Raw genomic sequence first — 15,999 nt, forward strand, 5'->3', positions numbered from 1 at the left:
GGCAACGTGGCAAAACCCCATTTCTACCAACAATATAAAAACTTAGCTGGGCATGGTGGCATGCACCTGTGATCCCAGCTACTCTGGAGACTGAGGTGGAAAGATCACTTGCGCCTGGGAGGCAGAGGTTGCAGTGAGCCAAGATGGCGCCACTGCACTCGAGCCTGGACGATAGAGCAAAACTCTGTCTCAAAAAAAAAAAAAAATGGCCGGGCGTGGTGGCTCAAGCCTGTAATCCCAGCACTTTGGGAGGCCGAGACGGGCGGATCACGAGGTCAGGAGATCGAGACCATCCTGGCTAACATGGTGAAACCCCATCTCTACTAAAAAATACAAAAAACTAGCCGGGCGAGGTGGCGGGCGCCTGTAGTCCCAGCTACTCGGGAGGCTGAGGCAGGAGAATGGCGTAAACCTGGGAGGCGGAGCTTGCAGTGAGCTGAGATCTGGCCACTGCACTCCAGCCTGGGCGACAGAGCAAGACTCCGTCTCAAAAAAATAAATAAATCAATAAATAAATAAGTTTGCCAGCTCCTGGTTTGGAGGCTTAAACTAGGCATTTTGAAATCATAAGCTGAAGATTGTGATGGAAATGTGACTAGTAGTGACTGCAGTCTAGGTCCTCAGGCCCACCAAGAAGAATATTAATGAATCAACCACCTGAATCATCATCTGTTGGTGAACACAAGAGTTGGGAGCATTGGTCCATTGGGGCTACTATACCAAATACCATAAACTGGTGACTTGTGAACAACAGTAATTTATTTCTCACAGTTCTAGAGGCTGGGAAGTCCAAGATCAAGGTGCTGGCAGATTCAGTGTCTGGTGAGGGCCCACTCTCTGGCTCATAGTTGGTGCCTTCCAGCTGCATCCTTACATGGTGGAAGGTCTCTTCAGCCCCTTATGAGGCACTAACCCCATTCATGAGGCTTCACCTTCATGACCTAATCACCTTCCAAAGGCCACTAATACCATGACATTGTGGGTTAGGTTTCAACCTGTGAATTTGGGGGAGACACAAACATTCAGATCGTAGGAGTGATGAGCTAGTGAGGAAAAAGTAAAAGCAAGTTCAAAAGCACAAATGAGTGGTTGACAGTGTCAGTGGTAATTGAATATGGCAGACATCACAAACATAAATCACAGAGATTCGGGAAACAGCACCTTAACCAGAAGGCATGACTAGTGCTGGGAGCTCCCGATCTGCACTGGGCTAAGGCTGAGGCAGGTGGCTTCGGGCAGAGATGCCCTTTCGTGTCACCCCTCCAATCAGTCCACATCCAGTCATCATCTCTGTCTACCTTTCAGGCCACCACCCTACAAGAAAAGGGTAATGTTTTTGGATTCAGGAAGATCATTGGTTAAAAGTAAATGGCAGGCTCGGCTCAGCAGCTCATGCCTGTAATCCCAACACTTTGGGAGGCCGAGGTGTGTGGATCACCGAGGTCAGGAGTTTGACACCAGCCTGACCAACATGGTGAAACCCCGTCTCTACTAAAAATACAAAATTAGCCAGGCATGCCCGTAATCCAAGCTACTCGTGAGGCTAAGGCGGAAGAATCACTTGAACCTGGGAGATAGAGGTTGCAGTAAGCCGAGATCACACCACTGCACTTCAGCCTGGGTGATAAGAGCAAAACTCTGTCTCAAAAAAATAATAATAAATCAATAAGTAAATGGCAAAATGCTGTCTAATCCCACATACTTTATTTGGAAAGGCTCTGGGATTCTAGGGAAAGGAGGGCAAGAAAGAAGAGGAAGATTAAATGATACAATATGACTGTGGATTGAGAGGAGTGGATATTAACCTACATTAACTTTCACCTGTGAGGCACCTGGACCCACCCCAAGTTCATGCTCCAGTGATGGAGGGTACCTTCCCAACTTCTCCTACCTTCTTCCTTCTTCCCCACCTCACTCTGTTACCATTTTGTCCCCATCAACCTAAAAAAGAGATTCAGGGGCAGGGCCTGATCCTGTATGGAGTAGGTTAAGTAGTCCCACTCCATGGTTTATCTGAGATGACAGTCTGCAGCAGAATACTCTGACCTTAAAAAGTGGGGCAAGGTGGGGTGTTTTTATCCCATTCATGAACCTGTTGCTCCTGTCACTGTAAGGTCTAGACCTACAGCCAAGACCAAGTTCTAGAAATGTGGCAGAAAGTGTCCGAAGAGCTGTGGACCACCCGTACAGGAGCCACCTAGGACACAGCCCTCCATTTCCTTCCTTCAGTCCAAGTGTCCCCACCTCAAAACAGAGAAACATCTCATGAACTTGACCCCACTGGTTCAAGCACCAACATTTTCTTGGTGGTATCTGTACACAGAGGGTCTGTGAAGCAATTTAATTTCATAGACCCTACAAGGAATGTAACCAGAATATTTATAACTCTTTCATCCCCTTTTAGAAGAACCTGTCTGATGTGCTGATGACAATTTCTTCTGGTCTCTTCATTAATACAAGTCCCTGAGGACCATTGTGTTATAGTTTCATTATCTTCATACTTAAAACTAATCTAGTTATGTCACTCATAGAATTCAAGCCTTCCACTAAAATAGACTGATTTCCCCAGTTGGTCCAGCTTAGAAGTGGACATGCACGAAACAGCCAGTAGTTCCAGGTCATTGCTATCCCTAATTTGTCCACCTTAGAACAAATTAGAATATTCTCCTGATGATGGCAGTAATTAAAAGAGACCAAAAGAAAGGGAGAGAAACCCTTGAGAGCCCTTAGGTTTAAAGTGCCCTTCCACAGATGAGCTTGGGGTTGCCTGACCACCATCAGCTAAACATTGTTCTTTTTGAGATGCCAGATATATTAGTTCAGGCTGCCATAACAAAATACCACAGACTAAGTGGTATTGGCTGTAATTCTAGAACGTACAGACAGCTTAAAGAATATAAATTTATTTTCTCATGGTACTGGAAGCCAGAGTTCAAGATCAAGGTGCTAGCAGGGTTGCTTTCTGGTGAGGTCTCCCTTTCTGGCTTGCAGACCTTCTTACTATGTCCAAACAGAGAGAGAGAGAGAGAGGTCTGGTGTCTCTTCCTCTTCTTATAAGGACACTAATCTTATCAGAACAGGGCTCTACCCTTATAACCTAATTTAACCCTAATTACCTCCTTAAAGGCCCTATCTCAAAATACAATTGTAAGGAGATTAGAGTTTTAATATACGAAATTTGGGGGGACACAGTTTAGTCCATTACACTAGACACTCCCCACATTCCCCACAGTCCCTTAGCATGAACATTCTGTTGTCCCCTTGACAGGTTCTCAGTGTTTGGTCTTGGCTCACGAGCGTACCCTCACTTTTGCGCCTTCGGACATGCTGTGGACACTCTCCTGGAAGAACTGGGAGGGGAGAGGATCCTGAAGATGAGGGAAGGGGATGAGCTCTGTGGGCAGGAAGAGGCTTTCAGGACCTGGGCCAAGAAGGTCTTCAAGGTAATCTAGATCTCATGGACCTACAGGGAGAAGTAATGCTCCCCACACCCCCAAAGACAGCACCTAAACCATCAAGAAGAGAATAAACTTGAGAGAACCCTTAGTACCTCTCCCATGTATCCAGCCAAAATACAGCTTTAAACAGCTCAGACAAATTTGGGCGTCCTGAAAGCACATATTTTCTACCCAGAATCCAACATTCTACATTATGGGAAAGGAGTTGGTCCATAAAAAAATTATAGAGTTTTGGAATGTCAGGGCTGGGAGGAAGCCATCCCTCGCTCACATTTGGTATACAGGTACACAGAAAAACATAGAGTTGGTCAATCAAACCAAACTTAAGATCTTGGCAGTCTACCAACTTTGACAAGCGTACCCCTCTTGTGCTAGATCTTCACTGACCAATATGATAGCCATAGCCACACATAGCCATTTAAATCTAAACTTAAGCTAATTAAAATTAAATATGATGAATGGGTCAATAAAATGTGATACATCGATGCAATGGAATATTCTTCATCCATAAAAAATAATGAAGTGGTGATACATGCTACAACATGGATGGACCTTGAAAACTTTATGCTAAGTGGAAGAAGACAGTCACAAAAGAATATGTATTGCAGGATTCCATTTATATGAAATGTCCAGAATCAGAAAATCCATAGAGAGAGAAGGCAAGTTATTGGTTGCTAGGGGTTATGGGGATGGGAAATGGAAGTGACTACTAATAGATAAAAGAGTTTTTCAGTGTGGGGGGTGGGGGTGATGAGAATGTTCTGGAAACAGATAGTGGGAAGGGTTGCATAACCTTGTGGACGTTCTACATGCTACAAAATTGTACATGTTTAAACAATAAATTGTATGTTACATGAATTACATCTATACCTATCTACACGGTTCAAAATTAAATAAGGCTGGGCATGGTGGTTCATGCTTGTCATCCCAGCACTTTGGGAGGCTGGGCAGGAGGATTTCTTGAGCCCAGGGGCTCAAGACCAGCCTGGGCAACATAGTGAGACCTCATGTCTTTAAAAAACTAATTAATTAATTTAATTTAATAGGTTTAAAATCCCATTCCTGACTTCCTCCAGACAGAAGGGAGTGACAGACTCTGCATCCCCACCTCACCAGGAAACTACTGAAGTTCCTGGGGAAGCAAAGTAGAATTCCATGAGAACATGATGGATGTAGAGGAGAAAGCCTATGGTGGCTGTGAAGTTCCTGGTACCATGCATGTCTAATTGATACCTTCTGAAGGTCAGGAATGTATTGTAAAAATAGAACATGTGCCAACATCAGGAACGATAAAAGCCATGTCGAGTGGCCCAGGTCAGTTTGCTGAGAATAAAACAAATGAAGTTAATTTGAGAGAGAGATTCCTATCCCTGTATTAACAAAAGTATACATGTTTTGTTTCATTTTGTTTTGTTTTGTTTGTGAGACAGAATCTTGCTCTGTCGCCAGGCTGGAGTGCGGTGACACAATCTTGGCTCACTGCAACCTCCACCTCCTGGGTTCAATCTATTCTCCTGCCTCAGCCTCCCAAGTAGCTGGGACACTACAGGCACCTGCCGCCATGCCCAGCTAATTTTTTGTATTTTAGTAGAGATGGGGTGTCACCGTGTCGCCCAGGGTGGTCGTGAACTCCTGAGCTCAGTCAATCCGCCCCCCTGGGCCTCCCAGCGTGCTCCCAGGCATGGCACATAGTTTACATACAACGTTCACTACATTCACAGCTCCACTGAGATTCCAGAATCCCCAATTGTACCTGAAATCGCGCTGGAACTGCTGATGGCTGCGAACTTCTTAGATTGTTAAATAAAATAAATTATGATAAACTGCTACCTTTCTTCAGTATTAAAAAAAAAAAAAAATCCTTGGCCGGGCGCGGTGGCTCAAGCCTGTAATCCCTGCACTTTGGGAGGCCGAGACGGGCGGATGACGAAGTCAGGAGATCGAGACCATCCTGGCTAACACGGTGAAACCCCGTCTCTACTAAAAAATACCAAAAAAACTAGCCGGGCGAGGTAGCGGGCGCCTGTAGTCCCAGACTACAGCTACTCGGGAGGCTGAGGCAGGAGAATGGTGTAAACCCGGGAGGCGGAGCTTGCAGTGAGCTGAGATCCGGCCACTGCACTCCAGCCTGGGTGGCAGAGTGAGACTCCGTCTCAAAAAAAAAAAAAAAAAAAATCCCATTGCTTAGTTGCAGTAAGCAGCTAAGAATACACATTCCGCATTCTCAGTAGCCACAGGGGTAGGGATTACCATATTAGACGGTGTAGAACCTTTCCATCATGATAAGACATCCTATTGACCAGAGCTGTTTTAAATTTAAGGGCACAGGAGAATAAATGAACCATGCATCATGGCCTTCTATCTGCATATGAGGATGACTAAACTGACCATTCTAGGCTGGGAGGTGGTAATGAATGTAGACCCTGCCACTTTTACCCGTGCCATCCTAGCCTTGGAATGCATACTCATGAGCAACCCCGGGAGAAGAGTACTATGCAACCTTCTGTCATTTAGATGGCACTTTTCATCCTGAAAGCAAACACAGGTAGAGAGTCAATGGGGAAGCTGAGGCCCCTGGGCTGTGAGGATTTCCATGTGGGGAGGCAGTGTTTATCAGCCTGTTCCTGCATTTCCTCCCATACAAGGAGAGTTGAAATAATGGCTTTTTATACCCATTGGGATAATTCTGTTGCTTGATTTCCATCAGTCAACCCTGACTGAGCAACCAGGAAGGAAGGCCTGTTAAAAGCCACTGTACCCTTTAGCTGTCAACCTCCTGTCCTCCCATCCCACCCCCAGCTCTGGCAACCACAAACCTACTTTCTGTCCCTGTAGATTTCCCTGTGCTGGACATTTCATATGAATGGAATCATAATGTGCTCTTTTGTGACTGACTTCTTTCACTTAGTATAATGTTTTCAAGGTTCATTCATGCCGTAGCATGTCTCAGAACTTCATCCTTTTCTATAGCCAAATAATATTCCATTGTATGGATGTGTCAAGTCTTGTTAATCCATTCATCCACTGATGAACATTTGGATTGTTTTAAAGTCAACATGAGGTCAAACAATGGTAAGAACTATTCTTAAAAATTATCATTATTTTGAATTATCTGTGGTTTTATCTTAAAAATAACTCAGGACATTGGCCGGGCATGGTGGCTCATGCCTGTAATCCCAGCATTTTAGGAGGCTGAGGCAGGCAAATCCCTTGAGGCCAGGAGCTCGAAACCAGCCTGGCCAACAATGCAAAACCCTGTCTCTACTAAAACTACAAAAATTAGCTGGGTGTGGTGGCACATGCCTGTAATCCCAGCTACCTGGGAGGCTGAGGCAGGAGAATAACTTGAACCTGGGGAGGAGGTTGAGGCTGCAGTGAGCCAAGATCACACCACTGCACTCCAGCCTGGGTGACAGAGTGAGATTCTGTCATAAATAAATAAATAAATAAATAAGGACAGCAATTCTTAGAATTGTTAAAATCGAAGAACAAGTGAGCTTGACCAAAAAAAAAAAAAAAAAAAAAAAAAAAAGGAAAATGTATTTGCAGTCATCCAGACATTCAATATGCTCTGCCTTTATATAATTCTTAAATATTTAGAGGAAGATGGATTAGGAAATTCTGAGATGTTTACTTTCTTCTTTAATGTTAAACCTCTACACACATTAATTTTAGGAATAAATGACATAATAGAATTATGTCTTATGTGTAGGTTAGGTCCTAAAGTCAATGGCAAATCTGATGTGTCCAGCACATCGCAGACACTCAAAATATATAGGATGGATGGATAGATGAATAGATGGATGCATGCATGCATGGAAAGATATATGGATGGGTGGGTGAATGGATGGAAGAATGGATGCATGGAAAGATAGATGGATGGGTGGGTGGGTCGATGGGTAGATGGATGGAAGGATGGATGCATGGAAAGATGGATGAGTGCATGGGTAGATGGAAGGAAGGATGGGTGCATAGAAAGATGGATGGGTGGGTGGGTGGATGGGTGGGTGAGTGGACAGATGGGTGGATGGAAAGATACATGGATGGGAGGGTGGAAGGGTAGATGAATGGCAGAGTGGATGGGTGAATGGCTGGAAGGAAGACAATGAAAGGGTAGAATGAAGAAAGGAAGGGAAGGAAGAAGGGAAGGAGGGAAGGGTTACTGGATGGATAGATGAATGGATGGATGGATGAATGAATGGATGGATGGATGGATAGATGGATGGATGGATGGATGGATGGATGGATAGATGGATGGATGGTTGAATAGATGGATGGATGGGTGGATGTAGAGATACATGCCATGACTTGGAGCTGTTGGCGAGGAGATCCACTTGGCTGAAAGAGGTCACTGAAAGCCTTGTGTACACCACAGGCAGCCTGTGATGTCTTCTGTGTGGGAGATGATGTCAACATTGAAAAGGCGAACAATTCCCTCATCAGCAATGACCGCAGCTGGAAGAGAAACAAGTTCCGCCTCACCTATGTGGCCGAAGCTCCAGAACTCACGCAAGGTACCTCCCACCACCCTTCTAGGGAGGCATTCATGACAATGGGGGAAAGGCAGGTGATCTCACCTCCAGAAGGTGCTTAGGGAAGATAGGCTTCATTGCTTTGATCTCCCTTTAGTGCAGTCTTACCAAAATGAATACTTTGCTGCCCTCCCACACTCTGTAAAACAAGTACTGGGAAATGTCTCTCTCTCTCTCTCTCTCTCTCTTCTCTCTCTCTCTCTCTCTCGTAATATACCATGTTCTTCCAAACCATCCTCTTCTCAACTTAATTCAACCAGATTTTCTTTTTGTTCTGCACTACCCACAACCACCTCACCCATCCCAACCAATGCCTGCCTCATCTCTTCTCTTCTGTCCCTCATTCTACTCCAGAGAGCAGTAGAAGTGTCAGTAGAGGGTGAAGAAAATGCTGCAGAGTGTTTGTTTGTATTAATATTCTGAGAAAAGATCTCATTATGTTTCCCAGACTGGTCTTGAACTCCTGACCTCAAGTGATCCTCCCACCTCAGCCTCCTAAGTAGTTGGGATTGTGGGCGTGAGCCACCTTGCCCCGCCTGGGGAGTTTTTAATGGAACATTCAACACCTTCTCAGGAAGACTGTTTTTCTCCCCACAGGTCTATCCAATGTCCACAAAAAGCGAGTCTCAGCTGCCCGACTCCTTAGCCGTCAAAACCTCCAGAGCCCTAAATCCAGGTAGGAACATCTTGGTTCACTGGGTTACCCACCTATTCTCTCAAATGTCACCCACGATGAAGGGCAAGCACTGTGGACTCCAAGGACTGGCTGTTTTCCAATCATTGCAAAGTGCCATAGAGACTCCCTTGCTGCTTTTTAGTGTCTGGAGTTCCTGCCTTCCTTTTGCCAAGCTCCAACCTGAAGGGGTGGGAAAAGGAGATGGTGTTGATCTCATGAAAAGAGGAAAGAAAAAGGTTTTCTGAGTAAGGTTTTTTTAACAGTGGACCACACCCCTTAGATTTGCTACATGTTCATTGTGCCACAGCCTCTTAGCTGGAAATCACTTAGTCCAAGTATTTCCTATTGTGAATAATTTTTTTAATGTAGCTAAAAAGTGGCTACCCACACTCTGCTTAAATTTCTTTGGGTTGATGGGAGATAAAGTCCTAATTGTTAGAAATTAGCTTAATATCCAATATAACCAGTATCTTTTTATCAAATATAACCAAAGCATGTCTTCCTAGCACTTTATTTTAAACCCAGTTTTACTCTCTGGTGACACCTAAGACAAGTTTCTTTCTTTCCAAATGAGAGACCTGGAAATAGCCGACGACGCTGACCAGTCTCCTCTGGGGCCTGATTCCTTCAAGTCATTCTTTCTAAGACATGGTTTCCCAAGCCTCTGGCTTTAGTAAAAGGACACACTCTGTCCTGCTGGAAATGTCACTCTCACCTGGTCACAGTGCAGTGGAGAGTATGTGATCACTGCCAAATGTGCTGAGGTTATTATTACCATCACCAATTTGAACAGGACGCGCTAATGCTGCCTGAGATCTCAGGTGTGGTTCTAATGGCCGTTTTGCTTTTCCATTAAAAGCGGTCACTGCTGTTCTCAGACATCACGTCTTCTCAAAATCATCACACCAGGTCTGCCCATCTCTCTACTTGTATAAATAATTTTTCTAGCACTCATGAAAGTCTTTGCATAGATCCCTGTTGAATGGAATCTTTTTCTCTTTGTAGTTACAGCAGAAGAATCAAGAATGTTTTCAAGTCTTGATTCTTTGCCCAGCATAGTTCACTCTGCTGTGCTTGGTTCACTGGGTTACCCACCTCTGCTCCCAGGTGCCACCCACAATAAAGGACAAGCTCTTGTTGATTCCAAGGACTGGCTGTTTTCCAGTCATTGCAAAGTGCCATAGAGACCCTCTTGCTGCTCTGGGAACAGAGGTGGGTAACCCGGTGAACTAAGCACAGCGCAGTGAACTATGCTGTGCAAAGAATCGAGACTTGAAAAGATGTTCTGCTGTAACTACAAAGTGAAAAACATTCCATTCAACGGGAACCAGTGCAAAGACCTTCATTAGTGCTAGAAAAATTACTTGGCCCAGCACGGTGGCTCACACCTGTAATCCCAGCACTTTGGGAGCCGAGGCAGATGGATCACAAGGTCAGGAGTTCAAGACCAGCCTGACCACCATGGTGAAACCCTGTCTTAACTAAAAATACAAAAATTAGCCAGGCATGGTTGTGGGGGCCTATAGTCCCAGCTACTCAGGAGGCTGAGGCAGGCGAATCGCTGGAACCCAGGAGGCGGAGGCCGCAGTGAGCTGAGATTGCACCATTGCACTCCAACCTGGGTGACAGAGTAAGACTCCATCTCAAAAAAAAAAAGAAGAAAAAAGAAAAAGAAAAATTACTTATACAAGTAGAGAGATGGATGGACAGACCCAGTTTGCTCAATTTGAGATGTGATGTCTAAGAGTAGGCTCTTGAGTTAAGCAGTTCTGGGTTCTAACCCCAGCTCTGCTATGCACTAGCTGTGCAGCCTTGGCTAAGTCATTTAGGTGGTCTGAGCCCCTGTCTCCTTACCTACAGAATAGGAATGATAGCTGTGAAGATTACTAATGTTTTTCTAGAGCTCTCTGTGTTCCAAGCACTGTGCTGAGTCCTCTGTCCAGGATCTTTTATAATTCTAACCAGCCTGGGAAGTAGGCGCTCTTATCATACACATTTTAAATAGGAACAATGACAACTAGAAAATACAAGTGACTTTCTCAAGGTCACACCGACCCGGTTATCTGACGCCAAAGTCAGTGTGCCAAATGGCTACACAGATGGCCTCACCAGCATTGCAAGGCTGCTAAGTATTAAAAATAAGCTACATAAAGCAACTAGCATATCATAGAGTCTCGTCAGTATTCCTTATCCATCCGTGCTTCATGTCACCTGCAAATTTAGTGTGCGTGCTTTCTATGTAATCTTCCAAACCTTTGATAAAAGTGATCAACAGAGCAGAGCCCCAGGGCTCTCATATTCCCTCTTAGATTCTCAAACATTAAAGAAATGGAGTGGGAAATTAATCTCTGAATAATTAGTTAAGTGCAATTCAGAGCATAATGGCCCCTGACATGGAGAGGGACTCCGTATTTGAAATATATCTCTTACTACTTATTTTGGTCCTATGGGAAGGGATGATATAAGTAGCATTGCATGAGAAGGCCTAATAATCTACTGGAAATTTCTTTCAGCAACAAACTATGAAAGACCAGCTTACAGAATGTACTCCCAAAGCCATAGTACATAAGTAGCAAGGAAACTTGCAAATGTTTTGATGCTAAGTGAAACCAGAAGTCCCAAAATCAGCCCCCACCCCCACCAATCCAGAGGAGGCACCTGACTCTAAGCTACGGGTCTAAAAGTGACTAGCTAGAGAATATTCCAAACAAGGTTAGAACTGGAGTGTAGAATTCAAATCAGTTATGAATTAGCACAAAAAGGACCCAGTCTTACCTGTGCATTTATCTCTTTAAAAGCATGTTCTCTATTTTCAAGCTTAAAGTGCTTTAAAAGCACTACCTATTTTCAAGCTTAATACCATTTCCAGCTTCATAAGGCTTATTTAAAAAAAGAAGAAAAAGGATAATTGAGTGAAAAAGCATGACTCTCCCGTTTTCTCCTGCCCGAGGCTGAAGTTGGGCTGTCTGGCCCAAAAGGCCACGACCAAGATATCACTAATCCCCCTACGAGAGACCATTAATTGCAGGCAAAGTGCTTATGAGGAAGTAGGCAGCCTTTTGAGGATGATCCTTGAAAATCTAAAGAGAAAAGTGACCGCAGTCACCATCACAGCCTGGAAATAAATTTTCTAATGCACATACAACAATTAGCAAATGACACAGAAGAGAGAGCATAATGGGTGGCTAATGTGTGGGGTGTAGATACCAAGTCCTAGAAATCAGGAGCAAGAGGGGAATGCAGGACTTGAGATGAACCTCTTAAGGGAGGGTGGGCTTTAGAAAGGCAGGAAAGAGGAGGGGGGTCCAGGAAGGAAGAACAGCAGAAGTTAAGGTCAGCACCGGGATGTCTGGGGAGAATGACAGACATTACAATGGAGAGTTCTTGATCGGTAGAATGCTTCAGTCTCATCTCCCCTCGAGTAAAATAGCTTCTCTCCAGCCTTCCCCATCTCAACATAGGACACCAATGTTTGGCTTCAGTCAAAACCTCCAGTGTCATCCTCACTCCTCTCTCCCTCTCGCCTAGGTCATGCAGTCTCTCAGCAGATGCCCTTGGCCTTGTCTTTCAACTACATCTCAGACCTACCACCTTGAGCAAAGCCATGGGCATCTCCGGTCTGAGTGACTGGAATAGCCACCCAACTTGTCTCTTGGTGTCTAAGCTTTTCTCTAAAAACATCGGTTTCCAAAGAGCAGACAGAGGAATCTTTCCTTTCTTTCTTCTTTTTTTTTTAATTTTTTTATTTTATTTTGTTTTATTTTTGAGGTTAACAGTACAAGTTTAATTGATGAAAGAAAGGGCCGGGTGCGGTGGCTCACGCCTGTAATCCCAGCACTTTGGGAGCCCAAGGCAGGTGGATCACGAGGTCAGGAGTTTGAGACCAGCCTGGCCGACATGGTGAAAGCCCGTCTCTACTAAAAATACAAAACTTAGCTGGACATGTTGGCAGATGCCTGTAATCCCAGCCACTCGGGAGGCTAAGGCAGAGGAATCACTTGAACCCGGGAGGCGGAGGTTGCTATGAGCCAAAATCGCACCACTGCTCTCCAGCCTGGGCAACAGAGTGAGACTCCATCTTAAAAAAAAAAAAAAAAAAAAAAAAAGCTCTCTGCTGAAGAGAGGGGTCCTGGAGAAATGGGTTGCCAGATCCACAGTGAAATGCAGGGAGGTTTGGGGAATTACAGATGCCTAGTGAGGAGGCAGAGTTTGATTTACATAGGACGCAAAATATTGGTTGGACCAGGCGTGCCATTTGCATAGGGTGCGAAAAACTGGTTTGGACTAGGTGTCCTACTTGTATAAGGTGTGAATTTCTGGCCACCCCCACCTTAATCTTTTACTATGGAAGCGGGTCCTCAGACAGAGGAATCTTTTAAAACCGTGGATTGAAGCCTATCACTGCCCGGCTTCACTGCTGGACTTCAGTGGACCCTGATGATCTACTGCTGGACTTCAGGAAACCTCCAAACTCCTTGCCATGACAGGTCATCATGAGGCTTTTGTGATCTGGCCACTACTATTGTCCAAACAAACACTCCAGCCTTCTTTCCCTTCCTTGAACATGCCACCTTTTCTCTGCCTCTGGGCCTTTGCACGTGCTCTTCCCCATCCCTGGAATGCTGTGCTTGCAGGTCTTTGTATGTCTCTGCTTAAATGTCAAATCGCCAGAGAGGTCTCCCTGACTGTCCTATCGACATAGCCTTCTCCCCTCAACCCATCACCACCCACTCATCCACATCATCAACCCCACCTGAGATCTTTTAAGTGACTTCTCAATGAGAATAGGGCACTTTGCTGTCCTTCCCCATCACTCTCTCACCAGTGCCTAGAACAATGCTTGGCACGCAATGTACGGGTGTTGAATGAATGAACCTTGTTAACTTGAGCAGTTCACAGCTGACAATATTTATCCTTTTCACTGAAGAATGCTCATTTTCTGGGTTTTTTTCCATTTAATGCTGGACATTAGCAAATTATTCTTTTATCTGCAAGCCTATCATTGAGCCATCGCCAATCATGTGTGTGTATATGATGCTTCTGGATGTGACTGGAAGTAAGTCACACAGAGGAGACACTCGGGGGAGAAGGAAATAGGGCCCAAATGGCGGCTACTGTTCCATTGCCTCTTCCCCTTCTCCCTGTACTTCTCATATGGCCCATATGTGTCCCAAGCTTTAAGAAAAAATAAAAAAATAGGCCAGGCGTAGTGGCTCACACTTGTAATCCCAGCACTTTGGGAGGTTGAGGTGGGTGGATCACCTGAGATCAGGAGTTTGAGACCAGCTGGCCATCAGGGTTAAACCCTGTCTCTCCTAAAAGTACAAAAACGAGCCAGGCATGGTGGTGGGCGCTTGTAATCCCAGCTACTTGGGAGGCTGAGGCAGGAGAATCGCTTGAACCTGGAAGGTGGAGGTTGCAGTGAGCCAAGATAGCACCACTGCACTCCAGCCTGGGCAACAGAGAGAGACTCCATCTCAAAAAAAATAAAAATAATAATTTTTAAAAAATGTTTAAAAATTCTCCACTTACAAAGCTCAGCAGAACTGAGATTTAAGACAATTGGTTTCTGAGCCAGTGCTATTCCCCAGAGGGTCAGCTTCCCAGCAAAGCATCAAAGACCAGCCCACCAAGGTGCCCTGGGGCCCCGCGCCATTCAACGCCGGGGGTTCTCAGCAAGCACCCCTAAGCAGCATGCAGAGTCCCCTTGGTTAAACTCCCAGCAGGGCCAGAGCCTGGACCCACCTTCTAGCCCACAGGCCAGCCACTTTCCCATGCCTGCTCCTTGTCTGCACGGCCACCCTCTGCCTCATTCAAGAGGACTTGGGAGGAGGTGGCTGTGCTTGTGAGCTAGCTCAGCAAGTTTGGGTCCTCTGCATTTCTATTTTGTACAAATCGTGATGATCTGGAAAGAAAGCGGGAATTGATTTGCGGGCCTTTCAAAGGCTTCCTTTGGGTAAACTTAGGAGGCTCCCAAATTAGAAACCCCACAGCGCCCCCTGCTGGCCCCGGCTTCCGCGATTTACTTCTTGCAGCTCTCTGGAGGTGATGTCTTTGCTCCCCAGGAACCAAAGACTGGTGTGAGCTCTGAGAAGGCTCAGTCGTGCAAGTTCCCAGACAGGGTAAGATCTGCCCAGGGAGGGACAGTGGGACTCCAGACCCTAATACTGCCATTCGCAATTATGGTCGCTAAGTTCTCCGCTATGCTAAGGGCGGGGATGCCTTGCTTCAAGAAAATACTTGACACCGTTTCCTCACCCAAAATAATGTGCCCGCTCAACTCTTTTTAATAATGGTGGCTATTTGTAGCACAAAGGGGTTCTTGGTTGAGCCAAAAACTCCTTTAAATAGCGAGTCCCATTGGGCTATTCAAGTGTTGATTTACATACCATAGAGAATATAGAAACTTCATGTTGAATATCAAGCGTCTCTATCCACTGAAAACTCATTGGCAACGAAGAAAAAGCAGGTCTGAGAAAGCAATCGTAGCTCAAAGGGTGCAAAAGATTTGATTTATCCAAGTGCAGTTGATCCTAGAGTTTGCAGGTATTGTGTAAAATGCAGTATACTGTACTGAAAGGTTTTTGTGGGGTTCGTTTGTTTGTTTTTTGGGTGGCAGGGGGGATGTAGTCTCTCCCTGTTGCCCAGGCCAGAGTGCAGTGGTGTAGTTTCGGCTCACTGCAACCTCCACTTCCTGGGTTCAAGTGATTCTCCATCCTCAGCCTCCGGGGTAGCTGGGACTACAGGCGCGTGCCAGAATGCCCAGCTAATTTTTGTGTTTTTAGTAGAGATGGGGTTTTGTCACGTTGGCCAGGCTGGTCTCAAACTCCTGACTTCAGGTGATCCGCGCATCTCCACCTCCCAAAGTGCTGGGATTACAGGAGTGAGCCACTGCGCCTGGCCTGTACCGAAACTTTTTAAAGGACCAGAATAATCACATTCTGAGAGTTTATTCTTGAAAGCTGTTGGGTTAGCATAGGCCTCCTGAACCTGAAACACAAAAATCAATGCAGAAAGGTTATAACCCGGTAGGCATCAGTGAGTTTCCTTCTGTGTTGTCTTTTTAGATCTCTCAATTTTGTGGTATTGATGAGTTTATGCATAGGAGGAACCCAAGCTTAAAGCCAAGTCTTTTTTCCTTTACCATTACAACATGAGGAACCCTGGTTGGCAAAGGCGCTGGGGCTTGCAATTCCTAGGAGATGTAGAATTTCACAGATTGGGAATACCACAGTCTGTGATCCCAGTGAAGTGCTAGACACTGAGAGAACCCCTATTAGTACTGAGAATGGGGTGCTAGAATCCAAAAGAAGGGAGTTGAGAAGGAGAGAGT

The 15,999-nt window shown here is 45.3% G+C and overlaps 1 protein-coding gene and 1 pseudogene across 2 annotated transcripts in view; both read left to right on the forward strand.

The window, feature by feature from the left end:
* NOS1 (nitric oxide synthase 1) overlaps positions 1–15,999 on the forward strand; it is a 190,594-nt gene that overhangs the window by 152,944 nt on the left and 21,651 nt on the right. For both annotated transcript variants that reach the window (XM_033220447.1, XM_033220448.1), the window contains 3 exons: positions 3,269–3,443; positions 7,834–7,972; positions 8,588–8,666. In XM_033220447.1, coding sequence (XP_033076338.1) covers positions 3,269–3,443; positions 7,834–7,972; positions 8,588–8,666 — 393 coding nt within the window. The remainder of the gene's footprint in view (positions 1–3,268; positions 3,444–7,833; positions 7,973–8,587; positions 8,667–15,999) is intronic.
* Positions 4,622–5,261, forward strand: LOC117089334 (annotated as a pseudogene).

This window comes from Trachypithecus francoisi, unplaced genomic scaffold (genome assembly GCF_009764315.1).
Source record: "Trachypithecus francoisi isolate TF-2019V2 unplaced genomic scaffold, Tfra_2.0 Lachesis_group11, whole genome shotgun sequence".
Taxonomy (NCBI): Eukaryota; Metazoa; Chordata; class Mammalia; order Primates; family Cercopithecidae; genus Trachypithecus; species Trachypithecus francoisi.